The 14,392-nt window shown below is 48.8% G+C and overlaps 1 protein-coding gene across 3 annotated transcripts in view; it reads right to left on the bottom strand.

Annotated features, from left to right (window-relative positions):
• The window catches only part of Carm1 (coactivator associated arginine methyltransferase 1), a 43,495-nt gene extending 29,150 nt beyond the window's left edge, over positions 1 to 14,345 (bottom strand). For all 3 annotated transcript variants that reach the window (XM_021172994.3, XM_021172995.2, XM_021172996.2), the window contains exon 1: positions 14,048 to 14,345. In XM_021172994.3, coding sequence (XP_021028653.1) covers positions 14,048 to 14,270 — 223 coding nt within the window. In that variant the 5' untranslated portion in view covers positions 14,271 to 14,345. The remainder of the gene's footprint in view (positions 1 to 14,047) is intronic.
• Positions 14,346 to 14,392: the final 47 nt, after the last annotated feature.

The following is a 14,392-nucleotide window of genomic DNA, read 5'->3' as shown; positions in this document are numbered from 1 at the left end:
ACTTCACAGTGAGAAGAGGGCTGGGGAAAAATAAACCCCTCCTGGGGTATAGACTCCACCCCTCCCACAACTTCTCCCCAAGATCAAGATGAAATTCCAAGGCCACCCAGCCTCAACCAGTGCACCAAGCAGAGGGAAAGGATCCAGTTGTGAACAAAGGGACTGTCTAGTTTCACATGCTAAGAGCCAGTGAGAAGAAGACAAGAAAGCAGGCTTAAGTGGCTGAGTGCTGGAAGGGAAGGAGACAGGCTGATTACAGGGACAGGATGTAAGTTGTACCTCCAACCCTGCAGTAACTTTGGCTCCAAATCACTGGCCACCAAAGGGTTCTCCTCTACCTTGTGTGGCTAGATCATTGTGGGCCACCTAGATAGAAAAGGGCTAGAATGAGTATGATCTGAAAGGACCAATCTAGTTGCTGTCTTGTTTCTAGTCTGTTGGAAAGGGGTAACATTATCATTAGACTACTTCCTGCTGATCAGGGCATTGAGTTCCTTGAAGCAAGTCTGATTTTTGCCTTAGGATATCTAATTTTTTCTTGTTTCTTCTTTGCCCAGGACTATTTAACAAACTATGACCAATAGCTACCAACCAACCAACCAAAAACACGCTCTGCCTCTCTGGGCCCTAGCATTCATATACCCTCTGAAAAGTCCCCAGAATTCCAAACGTCAAACAATCACAGAAACTACCTGCAGCTGGCAAAGTCATGCATGAGGCAAAATATGGCCAGGTGTTGTGGGCAAGCTGAAGCAACCCCATGCCCCACGCCTGAGATTAAGATGGAAACATACTCTTATAATATTTATTTATTTATTTATTTATTTATTTATTTATTTATTTTTTTGGTTTTTCAAGACAGAGTTTCTCTGTGTAGCTCTGGCTGTCCTGGAACTCACTCTGTAGACCAGGCTGGCCTCGAACTCAGAAATCCGCCTGCCTCTGCCTCCTGAGTGCTGGGATTAAAAGCGTGTGCCACCACGCCTGGCTCTCTTAAAAAATCAAAATTCTGAAACTGTCACTTCCACCCCCAAGGAAAGGCAGGCAGCCTAGAGAGGGGTGGTGTTGAAAGTAAGCTGTTCAAATAAATGCTGAATGTTAATCTTGTTTAAAATCATAAAAAAAAAAAGAAAGAAAGAAAGTAAGCTGTTCACAGTCTATCTGTGAAGCAGGTGCAGAGGGACGAAGCCCCTCTGCTGTGTGACAGAGGCAAACGTGACCATCACCACTCCTTAATACAGAAGTAGTCATGATGGCTGTCACCAGTGCAGATCACCCACTGTCATGGAGAGGCTGGCCCAGGACCTCAGGCAGCACTTCCTTCTGTGGTAACCTAAGGCAGATGATTTGCTGTCTCAGAGAGCCTGGGAAGCAGCTGTGACCACAGCCTGCCTGCCCTGGGGCATCTGAGGACTATGAAGTCACCCTAGGCTCTTCTGTCCTTGCCAGGTGAAGCACTGACTCTCTTCTCTGGCCTTAGACCAGGGAACTTCCTTTTGCCTTCCTTATCCTACACAGCAAACATGCACAAAGATAGCCTCAGATACAGTTTAGGAAGTCCAGAGCACCATAAAAGCTCATACCTTCTATATGAATGAACAAATGAATGGCCAACTAAAACAAGTAGGTTTTCACTTGTGGACGCCTTTAATCCCAACACTCCAAGGCAGAAGAAGGTAAATCTCTGAGTATGAGGCCAGCCTGGTCTACATGTAGACAGTTGAAGGTTCCAGGACAGCCAGGGATACACAGAGTAAAACTCAGCTGGGGAATGAGTCAGTATACTGTCTGTCATGAAAGCACAAAGACCTGAGTTCAAAATCCTGAACCCACATTAAAAAACAAGAGTGGGTCAGGTGGTGGTAGCTAGCTCTTTAATCTCAGCACTCTGTCTCCCTGCACTCAGGAGACAAAGGCAGGCAGGTCTCTGAGGTCAAGGCCAGCCTGGTCTACAGACTAAGTTCCAGGACAGCCAGGGCTACAGAGAAAAACACTGTCTAGAAAAACAGACAAACAAAGGAACGAACAGACAAACAAGAGTGGCCTACAGAGCTGTTCAGCTGTTAGAGCACTGGCTGTGCTTCCTGAGGATTGGTGTTCAGGTCCTATTACCCACATAGCAGCTCAAAACAGGTTGTAACTCCAGCTCCTGGGTATCTGAAACCCTCTTGTGGCCTCCATGGGCGTGGTACACAAACATATACAGGCAAAACACTCATGCATATAAAATAAAAATAATTCTTTTTAGAAAACCAAAAATAGGACCTGGAGAAATGGCCCAGCAGTTAAGAGCACTGGCTGCTCTTTCAAAGGACCCAGGCTCAATTCCCAGCAACCACACCACAGGTCACAAAACACCAATGCATGTAAAGTAAAAAATAAATAAATCATTAAAAAAAAAGAAAAGAGCCGGGCGTGGTGGCGCACGCCTTTAATCCCAGCACTCGGGAGGCAGAGGCAGGCGGATTTCTGAGTTCGAGGCCAGCCTGGTCTACAAAGTGAGTTCCAGGATAGCCAGGGCTATACAGAGAAACCCTGTCTCGAAAAACCAAAAAAAAAAAAAATAAAAATAAAAATAAAAAAAAAGAAAAGATGCTGGGCAGTGGCGACAAACACCTTTAATCCCAAGCACTTGGGAGGCAGAGCCAGGTGGATTTCTGAGTTCAAGGCCAGCCTGGTCTACAGAGTTCCGACAGCCAGGGCTACACAGAGAAACCCTGTCTCGGGAAAAAAAAAGAAAAGAAAAAAGAAAAAATGGTGTGGTGGTAAACATTTGCAATCCCAGTGCTATGGAGGCAGAGATTCAGTAGGTGAAGAAAGTTTGCTGGAGAAATGATGCCACAGAGTTTGTCCTCTGACCTCCAAATGCACACCACAGCACAAATTACCACACCCACAGCACCAATTTACAAACATGATGATTATTAATATTTTTTTTAACAAACTAAAAGTGGGTAGCACCTGAAGAACATCACTGGAGGCCACACTCTGGCCTCCCTCTCACACATACACTCCCCCCCCCCCCCCCACACACACACACACACACGGGACAGGGATGGGAGGAGGAAAAGGGCTGCTGTGGAAATACAAGTCCAGTAAGCACCGTGGCCACCCCAGGAAGGGGCTACTTTCAGCCTAGCCTTCCACCGAGCTCTATGCAGACAGTGAACACTAATCAGCCCAGCCATGGCCAGGGATTTGGAGAAATGCCCAGAGGAGTGTACATGACAGGAAGTGTAGACAAGACAAATGGGACATAGGTGTACCTGAGTTCTGAGTGACAGACCCAAGGAAGGTCACAGTGAACAGGGAAGGTAGGTCTGACACACCCTCCTGAGTTGGTGGAATTGCTATCCTGTACATAGAAGATAACCAGGCATAAGTGCTGGCTACTATGTGACCTGACTTGGACCCTGATACATGGGAGATCATGGCAGCTCAGCTCCTCTACGCACGCTTCTCCCAGAGCCAACAGCACAGCCAGCAGAACTCTTCCCAGTGGGTATGGAAGAGCTGGCGTAGGCTGAGCTGCAGGTCAGGTGCCCAGGCGCCCACTGCAGGCTGCACTCCTGGCAGCCCTCACCTGGGAAAGGACTCCCAGAACCCGCCATCATGGCCAAAGGCCAGAGTAGCTCTGGAGTCAGTCTGAGCAAACTTAAAACTGTCTAGAAAATCAAACCAGTCACAGCCTAGAGTGTTGTCGTGAGGAGGAGCACACCTTCTGCCTGTGGGCAGACCGCAGGGTGGGGCAACACAAAGCACCCAACTCAACACAGTTGAGACAATGAATGGGGAGAAGGAGGCCCAGAGAAAAATGTAGGCAGAGCAAAGGTAAAGATAACATAGGTGTGTCTTCATTCCCTCATTCTATTTCTCAACTTATCTATCAAGTGGTGACTCCGAGACTTAGCTTACCTGGAAGGCCCTTATAGCCAAAGGGCTGACATGGGAGTTAGTTTCACATACCACTTGTAATCTCTTAGGAGGGATGTGTAGAAGGAGCATAAGGCTTTGTGCATGCCTAGTTCCTCACTAGGGGGGGAGGAGGGGGCGGGTATTCCTAAGCAGGGGATTTACTACTGAGCCAGGGCAAACAAAGCTCCTGGAGGAATTTAGGTTTTACCAGTAGGTTCAATACAGCACCCAGGGCTGACTCTGCGTTAGCATAAGGTGACCCCAATGGCCTGACAGGAATTCTATCACAGCACCCCTGAGGTCTTTAGTGGACAAGATACTTACAGAGGGTGGCCTGAAAGGCTGGGGTGAGATGAAGCATGGGAAAGCAGTAGAAAGACCCTCAGGGACCTCAATGTACAGCCCACAGTGGCTGCTGAGTAAGCTGCCAGAGGCAGGAGCGTCACAGTCCACCTCAGAGAGGTGGGAGTCAAGTATGGAACAGCAGTTTCTATCAGCTGTAGACCAGAGTCCTTGTCTCTGGGAGAAACAGGATGTCCTGGGGCTGCTAGGCAGCCAGAAAGGCTTCCCATTAGGCCCTTGAGGACTCCATGAGCACAGGATGTTTGAGTTAGAAGGCCCACATCCCACCCAGACTCAAAGGCTGCCTCTCCAGATATGGCTTCAAATGTTTTGCAGGCTAGAGGGAGGCCACTGTTGCCTGTAGTGACAGTGGACACAGCAGTGCAGCCAACACAGGCGCTTTGCTTGAGGAACTCTGGAACTGTCTGCCTTGGCCAGTCACCGATGTGGACAAGGATGGGGATCTCAGGGGAGACCTGCTCCAAGCCAGAAGTGTAAGTAGCTTGTGTCATCAGAACCTGAGGAGTGGAAGAAGCGGGGTGGAGAGCAACATGAGAGCCGCAAGCTGTAGGATCCAACACAGATGCCATTCACCTTCTGCATGTATAAAACCAAGGAGAGGAGGGCTGCGTCTACTGGGACGCCTTGAGAGGCCAGGCCAACCATCGAGGATGTTCAAACAGTAAAAGGCAATCAGTAGGGACTGAGGAAACGGTTCAGGGGATAGCAATATTTGTGGATAACCTGAATTCAAATCCCTCATGCCTAAGGAAGAGCTAGGCATGCCACAAATACCTAAAATCCCAACACTGGCCAGCAGAGATAGGTGAATTCAGGGGCTTGCTGACTAGCTGTGGGACAGGATCCATGAGCTTCAAGTGAAATGACAGGCCCTGTCTCAAAAATTCAGGCACAGCCCTGAGGGTGGAAGGGTATGGAAATGGAGGGCACATGACAGAAACCAACAAGTTCCAGAATGACTCATCTTCCTTCCCAGTCCCTCAATGGTCTGGAAGACCACCCCATCCCACCCACCCACATCTGTCTCTGAGTATTTCCATAACAAGAGCATGCCCACTAGAGGTATTTATCTGGGCAACATCATAGTCTCGTCGTCTATGCTGATGAGCAAGTTTCTGGAATCCAAATAATTCTGCAGGTGCATACACAATGAAAAAGAACCCCACCTTGGGGAACACAGTTAGCTGAAGCAACAGCCAATAGTACTGAAGAAAAACAGCTTTGATAGAATACCCTGTCAAAATATGGTAATGAATAGCTTTAACAGGGTAGACAAAAACATGGGTGCAAGGGACTCTCAGGCTGAGTACACCATAGTTCTCTTCAGACACACCAGAAGAGGGCATCAGATCCCATTACAGATGGCTGTGAGCCACCATGTGGTTGCTGGGAATTGAACTCGGGACCTCTGGAAGAGCAGTCAGAGCTCTTAACCACTGAGCCATCTCTTCAGCCTGACTCTCGGGCAAGGAGTACAACCCAGAAAACCAGTGTGAGCAGCTTATTGTTTTTAATACTTATTTTTATTTTATGTATATGAGGATTTTGCCTCCATGTATGGATGAAACTGGTGAGTGCCTGGTGCCTGAAATGCCAGAAGAGGGTGCCAGATCTCCCAAAACTGAAGTTGTGAAACACTTGTCAACTGCCTGCCATGTGGGTGCTTGGAAACTGAACCCAGGTCCTCTGGAAGAGCAGTCAGTGAGTGCTCTTAACCACCAAGTCATCCTTTTAGCTGATACTCCTCCTCCCCACTCCAACCCCCAAGCAATTCTTAAAAGGTTGGCAAATGCCACAGCTGGCTGCTATAGAATAGACACTTATGCCTTTGGGACCACATGGTGGGATTCTGACCATTATTTACTAACTGTACTACCCAGGGCCTTAAACTCTCTGTATTACTGGAAGACTTAAGAACTCATTCACTTAGCCAAGGTCACAAGGTCATGATTCTGTCAGGTCCTCAGCAGCTGCAGTCCCAGTGTAAGAACAACTGAAGCAATTCTGTGTGTTCCAGAGTACCTTCCATTCATCTGCCCTTCTGACCTCCCAGCTCTCTGGCTAGACTAGCCTTTTCCTCAGTTGCCTCTTGGCAGGGACAGGAGGGATAGGTTCTTTGTCTACACCCTCTCTGCGTGACTTTACATGACGGTGAGGTCCGGATACAGATGTACACCCTGTATAAAGCCATCTCCAGCCAGCTGGCCCTCCCCAACAAGGCACTGAAATCCAAGGACAAAGGGGCAGTGACCTGAGCACTACCCTACTACCTATCTCTGCACGAAGGCCACTCTTACAATAGAAGCTCCTGCCCTGGTGCTGCCCTTGGCCATGCTCAACCTAGCTCTGTGGAGATGCCTGGAACATACTCTACCCTAACACTTGACCCTTTTCAGCTTGCCCTCATAACAGTGGCCCAGTGGCTGCCTCCCTCCAAGTTTAGGAAGGGATTCCGGAGTGATCTGAAGTGACCTCTGAAGGAACAAGCAATGTTGAATTTGCTTGTTTGTTGCAGGGCTGGGAACAAAAGCCAGAACCTCCAATTTGCCAGATAGGCACCTGTCCCCAAAGCTCCAGCCACAGGCTGGGACACACAAACTTAAGTGGGATCTGAGCATTACCTCAGATCCCCAAGATGTCCAGAGCAGTGATTTATGCTAGTGGAAAGCAGGAGCTAGGAACAGCAGCTCACTCTCAGGTACCTGTCCGCCTTGGGGTAATGAATGAAATACAGACTATAGCAATATGGCTGTACCTATACAGACAGCACCATCACCCTGCCCTCTAGAAACCAATGCATGTTCACTGGGACTCCATGGTTGCTAACCTCTCTTGCCTTTCAAAGTTTCAGTCCTTTCCTGATCTATGAGCCATGACTCATTTATGAATTCTTCTCAAAGTCTACTGGACGGTCTGCTCAGGAGCTCACAGAAGTAGGAAGGCCAGCTACAGGGATTTGGATGTGACTCTCAAGCCAAATTCTTAAATGCATTCCTATCTCCACACCAGCCCTGAGAGCTGCGCTGTCATCCATCTCTACAGGTGGAGGGCAAATGAAGTTCACAGGATGGTCTGAGATCACAGCCACTGACTTCTGACCTCATACCCCAGCTGTATAGCACTTGCCTACACCTGTATGTACAAGGCTTTGAGCACCATCCCCAGGCACTTCAATGAACACAAACAAAACTTTGAGGGGCTCTTCCCAGCTAGGTAGGTGGTCCTGAGCTGACTGTCTGAAGTTCCTCCCAACCCCAACTCTCAGCCAGCTGGGCATGTCCTTCCACTCACCCCATTTCCTAAGAGTCTTGTTCCAGCCGGGCGTGGTGGCGCACGCCTTTAATCCCAGCACTCGGGAGGCAGAGGCAGGCGGATTTCTGAGTTCGAGGCCAGCCTGGTCTACAAAGTGAGTGCCAGGACAGCCAGGGCTACACAGAGAAACCCTGTCTCGAAAAACCAAAAAAAAAAAAAAAAAAAAGAGTCTTGTTCCTCAGGCTTCCAGCAGACCCCAAGTATATCCTGGGCAGGAACTGTAGCTGCCAGAGGGTCTCCTGAACCACCCCCATCTGCTAACCCAAGCCGATCCCTGGTGGAGTCGTATTCTGGTGAAAACACCCTCACTGTTCCCATCTAGGCACTGATGTGGAAGTCCAAGGCTCAGTGCTTACCATTCACAATCTCAACAGGCTCTGAGACCATGAGTGTGGCTGAGGCACAGAAGCAAGAGAAATATATTATCCCTAGCTACCTCTATGACACACTCAAACAAGCTCAAATACATCTATGCAGAGGAATGTGTGACTGTGTGAGTTGTATATGTAGAGGTTATAAAGAGTTCCACATGGCAGCTCAAGGAAAATTCCGTAAACATACAAGTCAGGTCAGAGCAAACTGTCCAAAGACAGGAAAACCAAATTACACCGTCCACATCCAAATCACAGATGAGGGCAGCGGTTCTCAACCGTGGGTCATGATCCCTTTGGGGTTACATATCATACATTTACGTTATGATTCTGAACAGTAGCAAAATTTTGTAGTAACAAGGGGGCTGGAGAGATGGCTCAGTGGTTAAGAGCACTGACTGCTCTTCCAGAGGTCCTGAGTTCAATTCCCAGCAACCACATGGTGGCTCACAACCATCTGTAATAAGATCTGATGCCCTCTTCTGGTGTGTCTGAGACTCATATACATAAAATAAATAAATCTTTTTAAAGAAGATTTAAAAGGTAGTAGTAACAAAATGACTTTATGGTTGGGGTCACTATAGTGTGAGGAACTGGATTGAAATGCTGCAGCATTATATTGATTGAAATCACTGGCCAGACATGGTGGCACATACCTTTAATCTCAGCATTTGGGAGGCAGAGGCAGGCAGATTTCTGAGTTCCAGGCCAGCCTGGTCTACAAAGTGAGTTCCAGGACAGCCAGGGCTATACAGAGAAACCCTGTCTCAAAACCCCCCCAAAAAAAAAAAGAGAGAAACCACTGGCTGAAGGGCTTTGGGTCTGAGCATGGCTCAGGTAGAGGTGAAGACAAGGGGCAGAGCACAGGATCCTGGAGGCCACAGCTATTGGCAGAGATTGCAAACTCAGCTGCCTGAAGGGAAGGGCTGGGCCTAATGAGGAAATATTATGCACACATAGGAAAGAACATCTGAGTTCAAAAAGCTACTCTATGGCAAATCAAAGCAGTTTGGCGAGGTCGGGGCTGTTGTGAGGAGAAGAAAGGCATCACACCTCAGTGGATACAAACCTGTAGACCGGGCTGACACCTACAACAGCTGTCTAGAAGCACAAAGTCCAATTTTGATGTGAAATCTCAGAAAAAAGTGGAACTCAGAGCTTCAGGCCTGTTAGGCAAGCAAGGAGCCGTACGCCAGCCCTGGGCTGCTCATTCTTTTACCTCAGCTTACGACCTTTTGCTGTTAGAGAACCACAAATAAATACCACTGGTTGTTTGGAGGTTTTGTTTGTTTTTTGTATGTTTTTTTGGTTTTTTTGAGACAGGGTTTCTTTGCATAGCCCTGGCTACCCTGGAACTCACTCTGTAGACCAGGCTTGTCTCAAACTTAAGATTCTCTTGTCTCTTCCTCCTAAGTGCTGAAATTAAAGGCATATACCATGACTGGCCAATAATACAGGTTTTATAGAACAAGATGGTCTTTGCTGACTACTTTTTGTAGACTAGTGATTTTTTTTTTCCAATCCCTACAAACTATAAAAACTTCTAGCCCTGACTGTATAAAAATAGGCCACAGGCTCCATTTTGCCAACACTTTCCAAGTACTTGAGTTGGGCAATAGGAGCTCATGCAGAGCCTGATATAAAGTAAATCCAAAATAAATGACAACAGACATAAGGCAGGTGACAGAAGATAACCTTTCTGGTATTACTAACTTTGCAACTTCATCCTATCTTGACAATAAAGCAGACTAATTAATGCCTGGGCTCATAACAAATGCTCAGGAAATGCAGAGGGAATCACAATGGCCCCTGGTCCTGTGACTCTGCAGTCTAGCTGTATCACAAGTCTGACTTTGAACTCACTATGCAGCCTCAGCAGGCCTCAGTCTCCCTAATGCTGGGATCACAGGTGTACAGCAGCATACCTTGTTAATACAGGGATGATGCAAGACTGTTTTAGGCATGTCAGGCAAACACTATACCAACTGAGTGACAGCCCAACATAGAGGTTTCTCCAGCCTTTCCACCCTGCATGTCCTTCGCCAAAATGACAGTAGCCCTTTCTCATCAGACAGGGTCTGTGCAAGGCATCTCTTCCTAAAGGGTTGGGAGCATGCGGGACATCATCCAAATTCATTCTTGCTGATCAAAACAGAAAAATGTCTTGGGCATCTCTAAATGGGATGGTGCCAGGCTGAGCAACTGCAAGTTAGCTCTGCTCTCCTCCTAGCCAGCCCAGCCTGGGCTTTTCTGAGAAGCAGCCTCCTTTCAGGAGTGGTAGCCTCTATTCCTGTAGAGGCTATGCCAGTACTTATTCAAGGCCAGGGAAAACCCATGCCAGGAAGAGTGGCCTGGTTTCGGTAGCTGCCTGCCATGTGGCCACTCTCATGGATAACAAACAGCCAGTGACTTCCAATGGCTAGAGCTGGAAAGGGTAAATGCTCTGCGGAGGGACCAGAATGGGCTTCTGCAGCTGCTTACCACATCTCCCAAGGAAAGGCACAGCTGCAGAGAAATGGATGCCCAGGAGTCTCTCTCCCATCATGGGGTACAGAACCTAAGGAGGCGTCCTAGAGAGCCAGCTCCTCCTTCTGATGCTACCCTGATGAACACTGGGGCTAAGCTCAGTGGGCACAAAGTCTGCCACCACACACAAGGCACGGCATAAACCAGCATGGTGCTGCATGTCTCTAATCTCAGGCCTGGAGAGATGGCGCAGGAAGACTAGAAATTCAAGGTCATCAGCTATACTGCAAATTTGATGCCACTTTGAGCAACATAAAACATTGTTTCAAAATATCAGTAACAATAGTAATACAAAATAAAAATAACATCTGTAGAAGAGTTCTGTTCAGTGTGGATATGGTTTAAATACAATGTATTCATATGTGAAATTACCAAAGAATATGTCATTTTAAAAATGCACTGTTGACAAACACTTGCTACAAATCCCCTGCTCCAGACTCTCTTCTCTTCCTCAGGTACTTCAGCCAACCAGAGGAATCCCAGGCTATTGGCAGAAAAGTGTTGCTGCAGGTAAGGAAATAGGCACAGACTTGTCATAAGGCTGGCTAGACTATATAGCTGACTAACTACCACCTGTCAAGATCCCTGAGTTCAGGCTGGGCCCTTATCGTACCCACAGAGATTGATAAACAGCAGAGGCACTAGATTCCTCCTGGTATTCTGACAAACTCTCCTTACAGCCCATGAACAAATTCAGATCCTGGGGTCTGGAAATATAGGTGGCTGAAACAGTTGGTGTCTTTTGGACAAGGCACTAGGGCCCAAGAAGACTCTACATGAGACCATCTTAAAACAAAACAAAAATAGGACACAAGTACACAGAGACAAATGAGAAGCCACAGAAATGAGAGGTATCTGGAGTTTGGCTACAGATGGCCAAGTAGTGGTATCTAGAGCCCCTGGAACCTGCAAGAGAGGAAGCGTCTTCCCTCCACACCCAGAGGGAAAGTGGCCTTGGAGACACCTTGATTCAGAGTTGTGGCCAGGAAATGAGAGACTATATCCCAACAGCTCTAAGCCACCAAACTTGTGGTCAATTGCTACAGAGACCCTTAGAAATCAACACACCCAGTTTAGTCTGCCTTCAGAACCCAGGTTTAATCACACCCCAAAGTCAGGCATGGTGGTAAAAGTCTGTTATCCCAGCAGGAGGGAAGTAGAAGTGGCATGATGTTTAAGGCCACTTTAGGCTACACAGCAAGTAAAGGCCAGCTTGGAAAACCTAAGATTGTCTCAAAAATGGTTCAGTGGGTAAGAGTACTTACCATCGTAAGGTCTATATGAGTTGACCCATAAGGTGCAAAGAGAAAAGAATCCTGCAGACTGTCCTCCACTATCCACATGCTTGCTGTGGCACAGGACGAGACACCCCTTACACTCACACACACAAATAAATAAATGTAATTAAAATGGGGGGAAATCTTCACCCCAATGTCACTTTAGCCTAGAACACTGGTTCTCAACCTATGGGTAGAGACCCCTTTGAGGGTCACATGTCAGAAATCCTGCATGTCAGATATTTTACATTACAATTCATAACAGTAGTAAAATTGCAATTATTAAGTAGCAACTTAATTTTATGGCTGGGGGTCACTACAACATAAGGAACTATGTTATAGGGTCACAGCATCAAGAAGACTGAGAACCACTAGCCTAGAAGTGAAAATCCTTTCTGGCCCCCAAAAATGTATTCGGGAACTGAGGATTTGAGAAACGTGGGTTTCATTTATATGAGGTCCATTTGCAGAGGCATGTGTGTATATGTAATTCTATATAACCCTCAACATTGTCATTATTTGGGGGAAGGAAAGCGTCAGAGACTCTCAAGTAACAAAGTCTGGCTTGAACATCTGTCTTTTGTCCACCTCACTTGTGCTCTCTTTTCTAAGGACAAGATCTCACTTTGTAGCCAAGCAGCTCTTAAACCGAGATCCTCCTACAGCCAGGCATGGTGGCATATACCTTTTATCCCAGCATTTGAGAGGCAAAGGAAGGAAGAGCTGTCTGAGGCCAGCCTGGTCTAAATAACTAGCTCCAGGACAGCCAGGACTATACAGAAAGGCCCTGTCACAACAAGAACACAAACTGTAAAGTCTCCTCTGTAATAACATTAGCTTCTAATAGAGGAAGCTGGGTGTTAGAGACTGTGTGGGAAATAACAATTCTGTAAATAAGGTCTATAAAAACGGTGTTTGTATCAACTTCAGTTAAACAACCCAAGTTACCTGAACTTTGTCTTGGTGATTCAGACAGGATTTGCCCATGTCACCCATGCTGTACTCAAACTTTGAATCCTCCTGCTTCAGCCTATAAAGTATTGGGACCACAGGCTTGTCCATCACACCCAGGCCCCCAGAACACTTTCCAGGTAAGCCCTGGTACCCTGGCTAGCCAAACACCACTGGCTTGCTTAGGGGTCTGTAGTCCTAAAGAGCTTCGTTCTTTAGCCTGTGAAATTCCCCTTTCTCTCATGTGATCAAGGAGACCCCTGCTCTGCCCAAGCCCCCAAAGGTGCCCCACACTTGGGAACCAGACACTTCTTTCTCCTGTGTGTTTCAAAGTCAAGGCAAAGAGAGGAGAACCAGTCTGAACAGACTGCTACACACATTTCCCTTTCCAACAACACCCCATTACCAAGGAGTAGAAAAAAATTCCCACAGATTAAAATCGATTCCGTCTTCCTTGGTGGCCCCTTATGAGCATCAGTGAACGAAATCCTGGGAGACAAAGACCAGTGAAACACAAGAGCAAATCCGTCTGAGGAATCCGTCAGAAGAAAGAGTAGCAAGAGCAAGGAAGAATGAAAGGTGAAACTACAAAGCTGGAGGGGGTGCACTTCGAAAACACACTAGTGATCCCCCCTTGTTTTCCCATGTCAGTTTTTGAAGCAGCTTCTGATAATGTCACCAGCTTCTCACGTTCTTAAAAAAGACAAGAGGCGCGTGGCGAGGGAGGTGGCTTGTTACCTCTTGACTTCTAAAGCCGGCCATCAGCAAGCCGGCCTTCCTCTCTTCCACGTTTCCATGGGGGATGGGCTTGGGAATCTCTATCAGGAAGGGCTCTGTCCTGAGTCCCAAAGTTTACCCACCCTGGTGGGTGTGTGGGTGGGGGGGTCCCGAATCCCAAGTCCTCCACAAGGGCGGCACCCAGTCTTCCCGGTGTTACACACTGAAAGCCACTTTTCAAATGTCCGTGTGTGAGGAGGATGTCCCCTGAGATGAGATCCACAAACCACACCCGCTCAAGAGCCCTCCCAATCACTCCCTCTCTCCAGTCCCCTCTACAATCCCCCCAGAATCCTCGGGGCCCCACTTCCTGCCACGCGCCCCCCTACCCCACCCGCTGCAAATCTCAGGCCCGCGACTCTTGTTTCCCGCGCCCCTCTTCGGGCTCCAAGGTCCCCACGCACACCCTCTCTGCCATCTCGCCCGCGGGCAGCAGGAGCCGCGTGTACAAGCTCGGCCCGAGTGCCCCCCCACCCCCCGCCGCCTGCCCCCTCCCCGGGCGCCCGCGCCGCCGGCCTCGTGCGCCGCCGTCCCCAGGGTGTCCCCAGCACTCACGGCTGTAGAGGGCGATGCCCGCCGCGTCTGGTCCGGCGCGCACCTCAAGGCGCAGCGCCTGCTGCTCCGCGTGCCGCTGGATCTCGCCGTTCGCGTCGCCGATAGTGAGGAGGCGGGCGCCGGGGAACACCGACACTGTCGCGCAGGGCCCCGCGCCGCCCGGGCCCGCCACCCCAGCGCTCCCCGCACCCGGCCCCACCGCCGTCGCTGCCGCCGCTGCCATCTTAGGTCCGGCTCCAGGCCCCGCTGCCACCACGGCCACCGCCACCGCCGCACCCGGGCCCAGGCCGCCGCCGCCGCTGCCGCCGCCGCGCAGGCCGAGGCCGAGGCCGAGGCTGGCAGCGC

This window comes from Mus caroli, unplaced genomic scaffold (genome assembly GCF_978045245.1).
Source record: "Mus caroli unplaced genomic scaffold, Mus_caroli_1 scaffold_11, whole genome shotgun sequence".
Classification (NCBI taxonomy): domain Eukaryota; kingdom Metazoa; phylum Chordata; class Mammalia; order Rodentia; family Muridae; genus Mus; species Mus caroli.
The sequence above is the reverse complement of the archived record's forward strand: the minus strand, read 5'-3'. Positions and strand labels throughout refer to the sequence as shown.